This window comes from Parasteatoda tepidariorum, chromosome 1 (genome assembly GCF_982258835.1).
Source record: "Parasteatoda tepidariorum strain Cologne lab strain chromosome 1, Ptep-v5.0, whole genome shotgun sequence".
Taxonomy (NCBI): Eukaryota; Metazoa; Arthropoda; class Arachnida; order Araneae; family Theridiidae; genus Parasteatoda; species Parasteatoda tepidariorum.
In genome coordinates, this window is record NC_141755.1 from 105,103,088 (window position 1) to 105,120,420 (window position 17,333).

General features: G+C 27.4%; 1 protein-coding gene across 1 annotated transcript; it reads left to right on the forward strand.

Annotated features, from left to right (window-relative positions):
- Positions 1-259: 259 nt before the first annotated feature.
- Der-1 (derlin 1) lies at positions 260-15,411 on the forward strand. Its single transcript, XM_016056015.3, has 8 exons — positions 260-607; positions 2,776-2,887; positions 4,208-4,272; positions 6,236-6,262; positions 7,160-7,255; positions 10,435-10,487; positions 11,600-11,710; positions 14,981-15,411. Exons 1-8 carry the CDS (start codon positions 449-451, stop codon positions 15,093-15,095), a joined length of 738 nt encoding a protein of 245 aa, XP_015911501.1. The 5' UTR covers positions 260-448; the 3' UTR covers positions 15,096-15,411.
- The last annotated feature ends 1,922 nt before the right edge of the window (positions 15,412-17,333 follow it).

Genomic DNA, 17,333 nt, shown 5'->3' on the forward strand with positions numbered 1-17,333 from the left:
ATCGTCACCGATCTCGTATTAAGGTTAGAAGATTTACTTATAAATCACACTAAAATCTTTTTAGGTTTACATTTAAAGGTTTTTTTAAGTGAAAATAAAACTTATTGTGTTTACTGGGTAATAATATTGGATTACGTGCTTTTCAAGCATAGCCGTAAAGATCAATCGAAAGTAGTAACCCAGAAGTAACCCTAGTAGTAGCCCCTAGCGCCATCTGTGCAGCGTTACATGGTCAACCATCATGAAACCGCTCAAACATAATTGAAAAGCGAGCTATAAGCGATAAACAGCAAAGAGCTCCAAAATGTCCGTCAGTCATCATCATCATCATCATTGACACAAACATAACAAATAATTTTTCTCGTAAAGACACGTCTGTTTAAGAAAAGTGTTAAAATGCATGTGATTAATTAAATTAAAAAGGTGTCATCAGTGAAAAATAACTAACATGAGTGATCTTGGTGTTGGAAGTTTTTTTAATTCTCTTCCTTTCTTCACTAGATATTGGTTTGCATTATCATTAGCGTTTCCCTTATTGGCAAGATTTGGATTATTAAACCCTTATTATCTTATACTAGAGTACAATGCATTTTTCAAACAGTTTCAGGTAATCTTTTATCATTCTACTTGCTTTAAAAACATTAATACTTGCATTTCTATATATATATACTTCGCTTTTTGTGTTCCCTTCTAGAAAGGAGACCAAAAGCGGCAGTATGCTCCCACATTAAATTTCAAGTAATAATTAATCATCTATTCATTTTAATTGCTTCGGGCAGTTTTCCTTATCGTGATCCGTGGAACAATTATCTCCAAGTTATGGCAATTGCCGGGCTTCGGCCCTCAAAAAACTAAAAGAAAGATAAAAACAGAAGGGGACCAACTTGAAATGTATAAATTCACCTCCGGGCTGTCGTATACATATTTTTTTTAAAAAAAAATATTACGGAGATCTTCATTTTTAGCATATTCATTCCGCATAAATAAACAATCATCAAACTTTATGAATCCCTTTTTTTAACTTTTTATATGATACTATAAAGAAATAGTGTTGTCTTATATAAATAGACATTAAACTTAATTGCTATCAGACAAATATATTTTTATAGATTAACGCAAATTATCCATTCATTTCAAATAATAAATCATTCCATAACCAGACTTACATTAAATGAAAACCTTCTGCGAACACACAGTCTTAATAAAAAAAGCTTTCTGCGTGCAATTTATTTTGTCTTATAACTAGTTCTAACCCTTTCGTCGCTTACTGATTTTGACGAAATTTGCTCAGAAATCATTGATTTTTTTGAAGATTTAAAATTTTTATAATGCACTATATTGAATATTGTACATGCCAGCATATATTTCTTAAAATTTAGTAGTTTTATTTGAAATGGAAGTTGGATAAAAAATTATTGCCTAGATTGAAAATGTATAACAAATCTTATCATATCAAAATCTTCTTTTATGTTGTAACTTTAAATCATTCTGCTGTGATTGAATGTCTCCTAATTTCTTCTCAAACCTTTTTATATCCTCATCAATAAGTTCAATTTTTTTCATTTTCTCTTTTGGATTTTCAATAAATAATGTAGAATTTCCTTGAATAGTTTTATAGGAAAATATAAACTACGAGATAGAATAGGAGAATTTCGACTTTTTATATATATATATATACATATATTGCGATAGCAAATTTTCCATGAATGGTGATCACTCTTTGGTGTGTATTAAATGTGTATTTGTCCATAACAAAAGGCAATCTTAATTTGTCCATTTACAATTTTCTTCTCGAATGATACATTAGAAGAGTTTCCTTTTGATATTGTACCATAATCTTTTAAGATTAAAAAATATACCTGTAACATTTAGATGAAATGTGGTTTCAAAGTTGGTTTTAAATTAAGAGTTGGTAGAATTGTCATTGGGTCTTTCCACAGAGCTTTTGAAGCCTGTTCCAAATTTCTTCAACTTTTAAGAAGTTTATCATTTTTCGTTCAATGTTTGTTAATCATTTAATGGCCTAATAAGAATAATTATATCAATATTCTTAAAAATAATTCAAAAATTTAAACTGCGATAAAAGAGATAAAATCTCAAAGAATAGCAAAATATAATTCATCTGCGGGTGGAAGAGAGGGGATGCGATAAACTGCGATAAAAAAGATAAAATCTCAAAGAATAACAAAATATAATTCATCTGCGGGTTGAAGAGAGGGGATGCCCAGTCTGAGGATTATCTTTGATGTTTGTGCGATCTTCATGAAAACACTTATGCCACTCGTACCCACCCGTTTTTTTAATGTCATCGTTTTCTTATGCTTTCTTCAGTATTTCAAGTGTATTAGAAGGTGATTTCGCCCCCTCCCCCCCAAAAAAACCCCACAGAATTTAATGTTTGCACACTTGTTTGAAAACGACATTTCAAAGTCTGACAATGTCAGAAATGGTCTACTGCTAACGCTGACATTACCAGAAGTAAATTCCAGATGGTTATGTGTTTTCATTATTAATGCTGCCAACCTCTAAAAAAATATTAACCTGTCCAACGATTGCCTGTGTGAATGTAGACGACCATTCCTGGAATTTATCGACTCCACCTCGGATGATGCAGAATAATGATAAAATTCTAGGAGTTGTTCTTTGCGAACAAGCAGAGAGAAAAGCTCTTTAAAAAATTATTAAAAAGAAATTGTTGTGTTGATTTGAATTGATGGAATTGACAAGGTTTTAGTTAATTCAGGTGATATATACCTACCTTTTTATTTTTTTTAGATTTGGAGACCTCTCACTGCTGTTTTCTATTTCCCCCTGACCCCCAACAGAGCATTTTCATATCTTCTTAATCTCTATTTTTTATACAACTATTCACTTCAACTAGAAACAGGTAAGAAAAGATTGAAAATATTTGTTTATTATATTTTTTCTGAGCAACTGATTTGAAGTCTTTCATTATTTTTTAAAATATTAAAGGCTTGAAATGACAGGTGTTACGGGATTGGTAAATAATGATTTTCAATTTTCTACAATCTTTAATTATACTGAATATTTAATTGAAATGATATAGAGAGATCTGAGAAGAGGATGTTATTTTAAGTTTTATGTACCTCAATGGTGCTATATTTTTTTTAAATAAAGTTTTTTTTGTTAAAAATTGTATAGTAAAAGTTTTCTTCTCTTAAAATTTTTTTTTCCACCAAAGTATATATATTATGTTCAATTTAAGTTCTATTCACATTGTCTTTTATAAAATTAAAATATCACTGGCATGAAAAGTCAAATAATGAGTTATTAATTTGAATATGTAAAAATAATAATACCAAATAGGTTTGTTAAATTAAATTAAGTATAATGTTATGTTATAGTAAAATTAAATTATGGCAGTTTTCAGCTTTCTCTCTAGAACAATTAATTTTATTATTTTTTACTCAATTTAAATTACTTGCAGCTTTGATTAGTAAATAATCCATGTATATAATCAGTAAAGTCCCAATTATCCAATCTCCAATCCCCGATTATACGAGTTTCCTCTTTAACCAAGCTGTCAAATATTTAAAGGATTTTTGTTCTTGTTCATTTTTGAAACTACACCCCTGCCGAAAAAGAAATCTGAATTTTATCTTCCAAACACTCAGGAAAACGAGATCGAACAACTTGTTCCAATAAAATAACCTGAAAATGTTTTAGATCTGTTTGGTACACAAAGATTTCTTCAGTCAAAATGAAATTTTATTAAAAAAAGTTGAAATATCAAAATGTTTAAATTTTTTGACACCTAGAGTTATTAGGTTACTTATTCATTTCAGAATTGTAATGTTATAATTTATGTGTTATTTCGAAGTTTACTGAAATTAGTTTTGAAATGTAGTAATAAATAAAATTTGCCTATGCTAATTTTCTAATTAATTTTTTGGTTGAAAATTAAATCATTGACCACTCAAGGATCGGATTTAGCCACTGTGTTTATCACTTAATTTGGTCAATTTGAAGATAATAACGCAATTGACAATGCTTTTTTAAAAGGGTTATTGTGACACTCATGTCAGTAGTATAGTTATTATCAAAAATTTGTTATTTGTTAAATCCAGGCAAGTGTTTTCCTAGGAAAAGGACTTTGAAAGTCTTTTTCTGGGGAAAAATCTAGAAAAAGCATTACTACCAAGGTAACTAAATTGTTGCTAATTTTTATAACTTTATATTGTTCCAGGACTTTTTGCTGGAAGACCTGCAGATTATTGCTTTCTTTTGCTTTTTAACTGGGCCACACTTGTTGTATCCTTTTATAGCATAAAAAATTTATTTTAATGACCAGATTCAGCAACTGTGGAAAATATTTATGAAGAATTCTGGTCAGTCTCTGAATATAGTGCCCAAAAATGCTGCAAAAAAACACAGGAAACTGTTAGATTTTCCAGTTCAAATTTAAAAAAATTTATGTGGAGGATTGTTTTGCTGGAGGGTGGTTTAACTATATCCAGTCTTCGTTGTGCTAAGAATTGATTAATTTTAAATAATTGCTTAGATTTCTGTTGTTGATATTTTTATACATAGTATGAAAAAAATTGAGAAATTTTTGATCTTCGTGCTGTAGGACTACAATTTGATTGATGATCAGGTTGAGCAAAATCGGTCAAATAATATCTGAAATATCAAATTTTAAAAAAGTCTTATTTTTAAAAGCTAAAAAAGCTCTTGAGATATGGTGAAATATGCAAAAAATATAATTAACTATAATGTATCCAAACTTTAGACCAAACTATTTTCTTTTGACCAAACTATTAGGCCATATTTGTTAATTAATAATTCAGTATATTTAGTTTGGGATAAACTAATATATTGAGTTTGGGATGAACTAACTCCATTTTTGTGTTTCAAAATTTCTATACCTAAAAATTTAGAATTTTAAATAGTTTCATTTAATTTTGCTTAAGCTTAAAGATTATATCCTCACATAGTTTAGAATTGTTAGAATTTTTTTTAAAGTCATCTGTGTAAATACAAATAGCTAAAAAATTGATTGAGGCTAATCTTATACAGTTCTTTTTTTAATTTATGCTAATTTCTTCCAGATTAGGGTATCCCTGGTTAGGGACCACATCTGATACAATTTAATTTATAAACTTTGTTCTTTCCTCATTCTTCTTCATAATCTGGTGGAGTTTTCTTATAAACTGTTTCTTCTATATCTTCATATAAATTAGCAGTTTTAATATAAAAAAATTTAACACAAATCAAGTTTAACAGATAATGCTATCAAGGCTGTTTTTCAAAGACCTTATCGTCACATTAAATGATGCTTTTTTGTGAATAATATGCTATTTTCTTAACTGCTGTGAGTTAGCAACAGTTACTCGAGACTGTTAGGTCAAATTTAGCCTATCTAAAGTCAGTGTTATCTATGCTCATTTTGAAAATGGCACAGAACGTCAATATTAGGAAAAGCCCCAGTTTTGTGAAAATGAAAAGCGTTTATGGCCTAATTTTTAGTATTTAAAAACTTACTGCAATACTGCATTATCATAAACTCATAAAAATTTGCAAAAACTGAGAATAACGCAGTGATTTTGATAATTTTTATCGAGTTGGAAAAATGTCGTCAAATTGGCTATTTTTAAAAAAGTTTAATAACTTTTAAAAGATTTAAGTTATTTGTTTGTTATGAAGCCCAGGTTATTCTACAGAATAGAGAACCATCTGGCTTTATTAAAACGAAAAAACTTTGTAGCATTAATTTATACTACAATTATTTTAACTGTACTATTAAGTTCTTATTGTTGAGGATTCAAAATTATTCTGTACGCTTAGCAATCCTACCACCTAAGATTATCCAAAAAGAATATATTCCAACAGCTAAATTTGTCTTTATCTCAAACTAATGTCATTTTGGCTTTCAAGTTGACATTGGCCAAGTTGTCAATCATATTAGACAATTTTGTAATAAATGCCTCTGAGTTTATGACATGACATTGGTTTTGTGAGTACTTTTCTATAGCTTCCTTTTAGATAAGATTCTTTTTAGCTTTACTAAAATTGAAAATTTCTTAGTCATTTTTGACCAAAAAATTGATATTCTCTGTTCATAAAATGACTTTGTTAAAATTATATCAATTGGTAATCTCAACCCTTTCAAATAATCAGGTGTCTGTGCATACTTATTACTTTGTATCCTGAGTAAAACTCTTTCTTTTAGTTGTGTAACATTTCTGAAGTGTGATATTCCTTAATGTATATTTAGTGTGCTGGTTTAGCACTTAATGTTATGGTAAGTATTCTTATTTGACACATATTAAAAAGACAATATGACTATGTTGTATAACATAACACTGAAAAGGTGATCAACCTCTAATAACTTAATAACTAAACTAAGTCATACAATCTTGCACATATTTGTAGTTGTGTCATTACTGTTTTACATGATATTAAAGCTTTATTGTTCCAAATTATTTTGTAATAATTAAATTATCTACAAATGCAATAAAGAAATATAAAGATAAAGAATTATAAAAATGAACTTCATTTAATTATATAAATTAAGTGTTATTGAAATTAGAACTGATAATGGTAAGGACATCGTCATACGTTTATATAGTTAATGCTTGAAAAAAAAATCTAAAACAAGAATAGGATTTTGTTTGATTACCTCCAGAATTGTCAGGAAAGATTTGTACAGATTTCCAAATGATATCCAAATAAAATTGGTTTTTATCTTGCATAAAGAAACTAGTATGAATAAACCATAAAATTTTTATTAGAAATGCAACGTAATTAAAATATAAGTAAAACTAATAATAAATTTAAAGGTAGAGAAAATATCTGAGGACATCACAAAAATACCAAAGTGTTTTTTAAGTGGTTTGTGTCACTGGTTAAATTTCATTACCTTTATTAAACATTAATTAAAATCTCATAAATTATTTTAATTTCTGCAATGAATATTAATATATTTTGAGTCATTAGTACTTCTTGTAATTAACCTAAGAAGAAGTATATTATTTTGTAACAATATTATTTTTTAAATTTCTGTAAGATATTTCTCCTGGTTTTGGCAGTGTTTTCAAAATGTGCACTCAGTTTATGAAGTTTTGTTCATAATTATAATAAAAAGTAACATAATTGCTTCTAAACTGTTTTAACTAAATGTGTGAATTTTGTTTATTAGCTTTTGATGGAGCCCATGATTCTGAGCATGCTGTACCTTTGGTGTCAAGTAAACAAAGATACTATCGTTAGTTTTTGGTTTGGTACAAGATTTAAAGTGAGTTGTCTCTTATATTTCTTCCATTCTTTTACAAAATTATATTGTATCTCTGATTCTTTGTCAATATTTTAGAGCTCTGTATCATATCTTAGAATCTTATGTAGAAATTCTACTGAAATTAGAAAAAGGATAGAGTTAGATTTATTTATACGTAATATAGTATTATAAGGTATGGTTGGTAATTAACTTTTTTTTTAATAATATACAAATATTTTGTATGTTTTTGTTCCTGCAGAATGATTATATTTAATCATGAATGTGTACTTAAGTTAATTATAGGAAATATATTATAGATCTATGAACTACTTAAATAATGTGAATGTTTAAAAAGTTTATAAGAAAAATGTCTTTAAGAATACATTATTATTATTTTTACAAAAGATCGATTGGAATATAAAAGAACCTACAGTAAAATACCAATCGATTGCTGATAAATGCCCCCTCCCCAACCTTTTCGGAATGCAATTCAAATATAAGCAGGCACTAAATATGAGAAGAGCCTTATTGTTAAAGCAATTTTTATAAGTTCTAATATACATCTGGGATAAGTTTCAATTTCAAGAGAATGTGAAATTTTCCTGACCTCTTTCATAAATGGAAGAAAATGAGACAGAGATAATATTATTGTCTAGAACAAAGTGAAAGAAAAATAAAAATTATTAGAATTGGTAATTAAGGTGATTTGATTTGTGCTTATTAAAAATTTCTTTGAATTATTATCTTACAAACACTTATATCTTGTTTATTAATAAGAATGATGAATATTAAGTTTATTGGGATTAACACTAAAAAGTATGGCCCTTTTTTGATTGTTTGTATGTAGATCAGTTAGGCATCCAAAATCTTAAAATATAATCATGATTTATTTAAAATGAATTACAGTCGATTTTTTTTTTAAAAGTAAAGGAACTGGGACATCTTATACCCAAATCTACCTGGGTTTATGGGGTACTTACCATGATATCTTAGGGGTCATTTTGGGTATAAGGTTTTATATATACGATCCTATAAGGCTAACACATGATTGATTAAATAGGCACATAAATTAGATTGAATTATGAAAAGTCACTAATATTCAATACTTTCAGTAAGTTATTTTTTAAATTACAGAGCAATAAAAAATGAGAGGGTCCAAAATTGTTATTAAAAAAAAAGGGATTTTTCTATTTTTGCATTTCTTCCACTTTGCAATTTCAATTTACCCTTAAAAAAAATGAAGTATTTTTTTATCATCAGCGCTTTGATTTAATCACTGCATTTTTTTAAGAGTGATTCTGATCTCTGTCACTTTTTCCTGAATTATGGACACATTTTCAGCATTTAAGTTCAATTGAAGAACAGTTCTCTTTTTTTTTGCTCTACTTCTCTCATGTTTTTTCATAGACTTGTTCATAGATTTGTTTTTATTATGGTTCCACTTTTTTTAAGAGGATTTCTGATAAGACTTTTTTTTCTTGTCTCTTGGCTTTTTCCTAAAAATACAGTCATATGAAAGATAAAAAGATTTTCAACTTTAACATTTTGTTTTAAGAACTAAGAACATTTCTTTTGTTTCCTTTTTTTTTATTTTATTAACATTTGATTTTGTTTGTGATTTTATTGTGTGTCATAGCATTTCTAATACTTTTTAAGTAATTTTTTCTTGAAAGAATAACATGTGAAGAGGTGATTCAGTTTTAAATAATTTTTTAAAGGTAAACAAGTTTTTTCTGTTGCTTTTTTAAATTTTTTTTGTCAGCGATTTTATAATGGCACTGTATTTTTTATGATTGATATTTTTCTTTTTACTGTCACTTTTTTTTAAAAAAATGCGATAATAGAGAAAGGTGAGATTTTAGGCTTTAAAGTTTTGTTTTAAGAATTAAGAACTAATTTTTCTTTTACTTTTTCAATTTTTTGCATTTTCAGTTTTATATTTTATATCTCGGTTCAATCTTTCATTTATTTTTGTTAATGTTTCTCATGGATGGTCTCATTTTTATGATCATTATTATACTCTCATTTTCTTTTATATTTATTTTGCTAAATGCCTACATTCTAAAAATCATTTGTTTTTTATCAGCTTTTTTTCATAAGTACGGTAATATAGGAAACTAAGATTTGTGGCATTGTATAACAAAGATTAAAAACGATGCTTTTATTTTCTATTACCTACACTTTTTATTATATTTCTCAATTTCTATTCATCATGTAAAAATTTTTTCTTTTTGCGCTACACAACTTCTGTTCATCATGTTCATGTAAAAATCATGTATTATATATGGTTCCCACTGAAGTCTGCATCCATCCTGCTAACTGCTGATGGGCAGCAGCTATAGTTATAAAAATAGTGTCTGGTATAGAAAAGTGGTTAGGCATTACAAGGTGGGACCACTTTTGGTGCAGCCTGGTGAAAAATTGTAATCTGTCGAAAATGATATGACATTTATGTGTCGAAAATGATATGAGATGAGAGTTAAAAGAGAACTATAAAGTTATACTATTTAATGGGAATAAACGCTTCAAACATAAATTTTTTTGTTAGTTATTTCTTACATTGTGACGAGTCAAAAGGAAAGAAAAACTTGTTATCACAAGGTAACTTATTTTTTAATTAGACAAAATTTTAGAAAAGTGCATTGCCCAGAAAAAAGGGATAAACATCCTGAATGACTTTAATGATTGAAATATCACATACTTAGGCTCAATCTTAATGGTTAACCATTAAGATTGAAACTTAGTATGTGATATTCCGATCATTTGATCAAAGTATTTTTTCAAGGTGTTCCTTTTTTTTTTACGTACTGTACTCTTTTTCACACCACAGTATTCAAATGTGTATTTTAAGCATTCTTTTCTTAGCATTAATAAATGTTCTCAAAGTGTTTATTTATGTTAAATTAATGAGAAAATTGTGTAACTCACTTCTTCTGATGTTTAAAGCAGTGTAATTTTTAACTTTTAGTTGCAGATATTCAAAAGATAAGAAGTTAAATGTGAACTTTTCGTGTGATCACCATCTATAAAAATTAATATATGAGTTTTAAGTTAGATAAAAAAGTTTGTAATATTAGTTTGAAAAAAAGTTTTGATTTCGTTTTGTATTTTAAGAATCATAATGAGTTATTAGTTGTTTTATTTTTGATTAAAAAATGATAAATTTTTTTAGTTTCATTAATAAATATTTTTATTTTAAGGCTATGTATCTACCTTGGGTGTTATTTGGTTTTAACTTCATTTTACAAGGAGGGTATGTATGACTGAAAGCTTATCTGTACTTTTATAAAAATGTCTCTGTTATTTTTTGTTAAGTTATATTTATTTCTCTTTATTTTATGTTAGTAAATTTATTTGCATTTTTACAGCCTCTATATTTTATTTTATATATTATAACTGTAGTAATCTAACCCATGATCCGTCCATCAGTGAGGATATTTCACAACAGCACTGTGGTTGGTGCCAGCCGGATGCGAAATTCGTATCAACCAGCCATCACTGGGATTCGAACCCGGTTCACCTCATTGGAAGGCGAGCGCTCTATCCCCTGAGATATCAAGACTCTTACAGCCTCTATCAATGTTTAGGCTTAGACTCAAACCTATGACTGGCTGATACGATTTCTGCTCCGGTCTCGCACTAATCACATTCTGATGTAACATGTCTTCATCTGGATTAGAATCCTTCAGCGGTCAGGCTAATTGTAGGAAATTTTCCTTTTCATATAATGCTAATGCAGGTTAATTCTATCAAAAATCTTCCACAAAGACTAGTTTGTCAAAATGTTTGAACCAGGAGTTCTCTTGTCTTGGGTTCGAAATACAAGGGTTTAAAAATAAAATATTGATAAGTAGTATAGCTAATAATTTTATCATCAACAAATTATACAATTTGTGTTAATTTTAAATCAAGATTTAATAATAATTGTTGTTAACAATTTTTAATAATGATTATTGTGATAATTAATGATAATTGTTTGTTAAACAATTCTTAAATGTTATCTTTCTTTATTATTTTTGTTAGAAATGCTAACAAAACAATGCATACAAATTTTAGTAAAAATTAAATAACATCTACGGACGGAATCTACCAATCCTAAAGCTATGCAACAAGAAGAATTTGCATATTTTTAGAATTATTTACTGAATTCTAAAAATATTTTTAAAATTATTTGCAATATCATTATTTACATCTACGAACAGAATCAACCAATTCTAAAAATATGCAACAAAAAAATTTTTTTTGTCAAATCAATTATTGCAAATAAAATTTTACTGTGCATCTTTGTTTTATATAATATACAATATTGCATAGTTATTTATTATGCTTTTACTTTAAGTTATTAACATTTTAATATTCTTTCAGAGGGTTTGAAGAATTACTTGGCATTTTGGTTGGGCACTTGTACTATTTCTTGAAATATACGTATCCTCAGTCAAACGGTGGCCGCAGCATTCTTGAAACTCCACAATTTCTGTAAGTTACTAAAATATCTAATCCTAAATGATAATTGTTTTTGATTATTAATTTTATTTAACATCAATTATGAATTTAGAATTTCTGAAATTTAAATTCGTCAATAGTTCAGATAGTTGGTCATATTTTCTTACCTGATACTTAGTAAGATGCTTAGAATTTCTGTTTTGTGTATTTTTTATAAAACAGAGGTGCCAAATGTTACGATTTATATGTGATTATTATGATTTCATAGTCAAGATTATGGTTGAGTAATAAAAGTTGTTTTTTTTTTTGTGGAGAATTTCCACAATACTCTGTTAAAATAAGTTTTTTTCAATTAACTATAAAGATTTATGATGTTTTTTTTACTCTCCTAAAATAATTCTCTAAGCAAAAACGATTTGATTAAAGCAAGAAAAAAAGGCAATGAAATCTCATCCAACAAGCTATTCTGAAACTTAATCTTCTCTCCTAATTGAAAAGCAAAATGAAATTAATTCAAATCTGAAATGCTGTGAGCTAAAATTTTTAGTGGTTCAAATTCTGGATGATAAAAAATAAATCAAGGCTAATTCTAATTTAATAAAAAACAAGAACATTAATTTCAAGTATTCAATTTAATTGTATCATTTTTATAATGAATTATAAAGTTTCAATCCTTCATCTGATTTCGCTTACAAGATGCTGCTTTAATTTTTGAAAAAAAAAAAAAAAAAAAATACATGGATAAAACAAAATAAAAGCAATCAAATTTCTACCCCGCAATAAATTCTACCCCTGTGTCTCCCGAATTCTGTTCTGGCAACTACTGTGAGCAGTATTTGTAATGCCAGGAAAAAAAATTAACATTTCTATTTTGTGAAGCCCGAGCTGAGTTTGTTTCGACTTTAGGATACTTAATTCACTATTTTTCTAATAGATGGCATTAGTGGTCCTAGTTTATCACTTATTATTTGGGAGTGAAATGTGGGTGGGGATTTTGGGATATACCATACTGTAAAAGATTTGTAAAATTTATGTATTGAAAATCATATTGTTGAATTTTCATATTACATTATACTAGTTATATTATATGTAGCTTCAAAATTTTGGTTAATTTGCTCTAATTGAATAAGATGTATATGTAATCCATTACTTTTTCATGTGTATGTAAAATTTATAAATTCAGTAGTTATTGCATTTAAAATTTTATTTTTTTAATAAAAAGCAATAATTAATAGAAATAAATTCCTAACTCTTATAATAATATAAAGAACAGAATTAAACAGTCAAAGAAAATTTCCATTTTTCTGAAATATATGTCACTATTAAGGGGTTATTCTGGCAGAAACTGTTTATTTTTTTTGGAGGGGGTCACTTCATTTTATCTAAGTCTGCCGCTCTATTACATTTGATTGAACAGGAAGAAAACAATTCCTACCACTTTTCAATCTACCCAGTTTCAAAGATTACTTGGTTGTTCTAGTTCAAAATGGCGGGAAAAGGGAACAAAGTTTTACTCACTTTTTTTGGGAACTGCATAAAAAGTTTTGTACTGTACTCCTAACTATATTTCTACTTAATTACTAAATGAGAAATAGAAATCTTATTTTAGCCATTTTTGTATTCCAATTAAAAAAATTTATTTCCACTTCCCTTATTTTTATTGCCCCTCCACATTCTGTTTACTGATAAGCACATGTAATGCATTCACCCCTTGAAATCAGCTTGCCTCTACAGACTGGAAAAAACAAATAACCCTTTAAATTAGGAAATTTAGCATAAGTTTCATATAAAATGATTTGGTTCTATTAAATTTTATTCATGTAAGCAGGTTATTTGATTATCCTATATGCAATTAAGTGGGGATTACTCTATTAAAATTTCTTTTGGGGGATAAAAAAAAAACACATGATGGGTGGATAGAAGAAATCCTCTTTTCCCCCTACTAAACTTCAAGGATAACTGGAATTTCCTCATTTTGCGTATATTGTTCTAGTTCATTTTGGCAGGCAACTGCACAAAATTTTCCTCTTTTTTTTATACCAGATAGAAGGTTCTGTACTGTACCTATATTAAATTAAGTAATACATAAACTTTAGAATTTGAATTTTGTGAATACCAACTTTATTTCTGTGTTATTGCAGGACTCCCACTGGTCAGTTAAAACCTGGGATCAGGGAATTTTATTTTAACCAATCAGGGGAATAGTCAGGGAAATATGCAATTTTTTACAAAAATTCCTGTGTCATACCTGGAAAATTACAAGTCTTAGAATTGTCGGTAACTGTAATCAGTTATTAAGATTAGAGTTAAAAAGTTCTAACATCTACTGTAATTATTTTATAAAATTGCTTTCCCATGTTTTTATTCTTAATTTATGTTGTATTCTCACAAAATCTAATATTTGATTTTAAAAATAAATTTTTTTTTGATGAAATTGCATGATATAGATAAAATATGGTATGGATTTCCATTGAAATTTACCTGGAAAAGTTGGGGAATTTTTCTTTCTGAAATTAAGTGGAAACCCTGTATTGTATTTATGATTACCAATTGCTAGTTTGGAATGTTTGCACCTTTGATAAGAAGTCCTTACATTTTTTTAATAAATTCAAATTTGCTTTAATATCTTTAAATGCAAATCGCTCCTTTTTTGGCAAATACTATCCAACATAAAAGTGTCAGTAACGCTAGATCTACCTTATTAATGTTCATGTTTTGCCATTATTACTCAATAAGCTTTTCAGTCAAAATATATTTTCAAAGATTTTTTCTGCAACCTCATCCAATCCTTGAGAAACCAGTTACTCAGAATTATGATATAAAGGAATTGTTTGTTCTCTGTAAACTTAATTACTACCTAATTAATTTAACAATTCCTTTATTTTAAGTTAGTTTTTTAGTCACTCAAATTAATTGGATCCTAAAATATTTAAGTGCTTTAATTTGTCTTGAAAGTGAATTTTGTGTTTGTATGCAATCAGACGTATGTATCTATTATGCATACAAAATAAGAAAATTAATTTTTTTATTGCAAATTTATATACTCAATTCTGCTAAATTGAAGGGACTACTTTTTTAAAATTTAAAAATATTAAGATAGTTTGAAAACAAAACCAACAAAGTGAGAACCTAAGTATAAAAAACCTAAAATATTTGCTGCTGTAATCTACTTTAATCTATAAATTACAGTAAATACAAAAAATGGTAGAGCCCTTTACATTAAGAAGATTTGAATTTAAAGATAAATTAATTCATTGATCTATCTTATTGAAAATTATACATATTACCTTAAATTCTTTACAGGTATAATTATTTTCCTTCTAATGTAAGATCGGGAAGAGGAGTACCACCTGCTACCAGACAACCCCCTAGAGCTGGGGGTTATAATTGGGGCCGAGGCCACACACTTGGCGATTAATCACTTATTTTTGTTACTTATATTTTTTATGAATCACATTGTTCTATTTATTATTTTGTAACCAAATAAGATACCATATGTATATGAAAAAGCATGTAAATAATGAGATGACTAACTGTCAACTATTAAATTCTTCATTATAATTTATGTGTCATAACTACAATGCTATACTGTACTTATAAATGGTTAACAAAAATCAATATGTATATGTTGCTAGCTTTCTATAATGAAGTATTTACATTGAGAAAAGATATTATCTCATTTAAAATGTTATCTCATATTTATGAACATGTAAATAAACATTCTTTGCTTATTATTGTGTAGTTAAAATCGCTAAATTTAAAATTTATTTTGATTGTCAGAAGTCTAAGGGGTAAAATACTAATTATAAAGCACTACTGCATTGAAATATCCAGGGAAATATTACTATTTTATTCAGATTATATTTTTGCAGGACATTGAATCAGAAATTTAAACCGACTCTAAACTAAAACTTTTTTTGGGAAGCATTTTAAATATAACATTTATTTTATTGCTTTTCATGATAGTTTTATATGTACATTTTTTTTCTTCAAGAAAGGCAGATGAACATGAATGCCTTTCCCAATAATATTCAAAATATGGAAAGAAAGCAAAAAAAGAAATTGAAAAGTTTTGCCTCTGGAAAGTATTTTTTTTTTAATGACAAGCAATTTGTTTCTAATCTTATTTTATTATTTAATCATGTCATATTAATCTTTATATCACCATTTTACTGCTAACAAATTTAAACTTTTCTTTTGAAGCATTTCAAATGCAGCATTTATTTTTATTACTTTATATGACTATTTGAAATTAAAAAAGAAAAAAAAACACTTTTCTTAGTAATATTTTTTTTTAAAAAAGGGATAATTTTGCTTACAAGAAATATCTTTGCAAAAATAAATAAAAATACAAAAACTATAGTTTTTTTAAAAAACAATCTGTTTTTAATCTTATTTAATTTTTACTTTATACATTAGAATAAATTTTAACTTTAATTTTTTATAATTAATTTTTACTTAATTTTTTTCTTTATATCATTTCTTAAAATGTACAAAAAATAGATACTTAATGGTTGAAACAATATTCCCATGGTTGTTAAGTTAGGAAATAAATAATTATCACCAAGGCATGCTACTTCCCACAATCTAGTTACCCCTTATGAGCATCTCAGCTGTGGTAGTAATGATGGACCGAGAATTTAAGCTGTTAACCCCAGGAGGTAAAGTTGGTTTGAATTTTTGGGCATATTTGTCAAGAAAAAAGACATTTAATTAAATTTTATTTAATTAAAATAATAAGAAACATATGTACACACATTCATAGCAATTACATAAAATGTGAGCAAGGTTCGTGCTTTCTGCAAATTTTTAAGTTTTGGGGACGTTTCATTCTAATTTATAAATTTGTGTTAAAAAATCTCAATAATAGACTTGATTAACTGCAAATAAGTGATTAATTGCAAATTCTCAGAAAATATACATATTTAATTATAAAAACATATATTTCATTCATTTGTAATAAACATTCCAAATGTAAGTATTTGATTTTTATGCATGAATGTATTCAACAAGATTTCTAAGTTGGCAGGAAAAAATACTAGAAAAAGGGGGAGGTGCTAATTTATCTTCCGGCTAACAAAAATATTTGTTGGTTATGAACATTTTCAGGATTCTTTGACCCCTGACTACAATGTACCAGCAACAAAGAATGAAAGTTACAACATCTAGATTTTTTTCCCAAAACCAAGCAAATAACTTCTAACTAAATTAATGTTTGTTACTTACAAAAATAAATAACATTTTAGAATCGGCCTTTGTTAACAAAAGTTTTCAGCTCACATAATCAAGATTCTATTAAAGTTTTTTAAGTATATAATACTACCTAATGAGGAAGGAAAAGTTACTTATACAACTGAAGTGTTTCCAAAGGGGTAACCTTTTGGCCATTAATTTAGTTGGTCAATAAAGGTCGCTTCTTATATGTTGGCCACTAGATTAAAGAACCTGTATATTGGGTGTACAAATAAGTCTACACCATTGTTCACAAGATGGCACTACCAGAAGGTTATGTAGAAATTAACTGGTGTTAAATATCTTATTGTAAGTTTGTTCATCATGTAACAACATAACCTTAAAGTATTAGTGCTTCTGTATTAGCATTCTGTAATTGTTTTCGAGTAAAAATGTCAAGTTTTTTTTTGCCCAATAAGCCTGA

Coding starts and splice junctions, on each gene's coding strand:
- Der-1 (XM_016056015.3), top strand. CDS start 449: ATGAGTGATCTTGGTGTTGGAAGTTTTTTTAATTCTCTTCCTTTCTTC. Junction 6,263..7,159: donor GTTTAGCACTTAATGTTATG/GTAAGTATTCTT, acceptor TTTGTTTATTAG/CTTTTGATGGAGCCCATGAT. Junction 11,711..14,980: donor CTTGAAACTCCACAATTTCT/GTAAGTTACTAA, acceptor AATTCTTTACAG/GTATAATTATTTTCCTTCTA.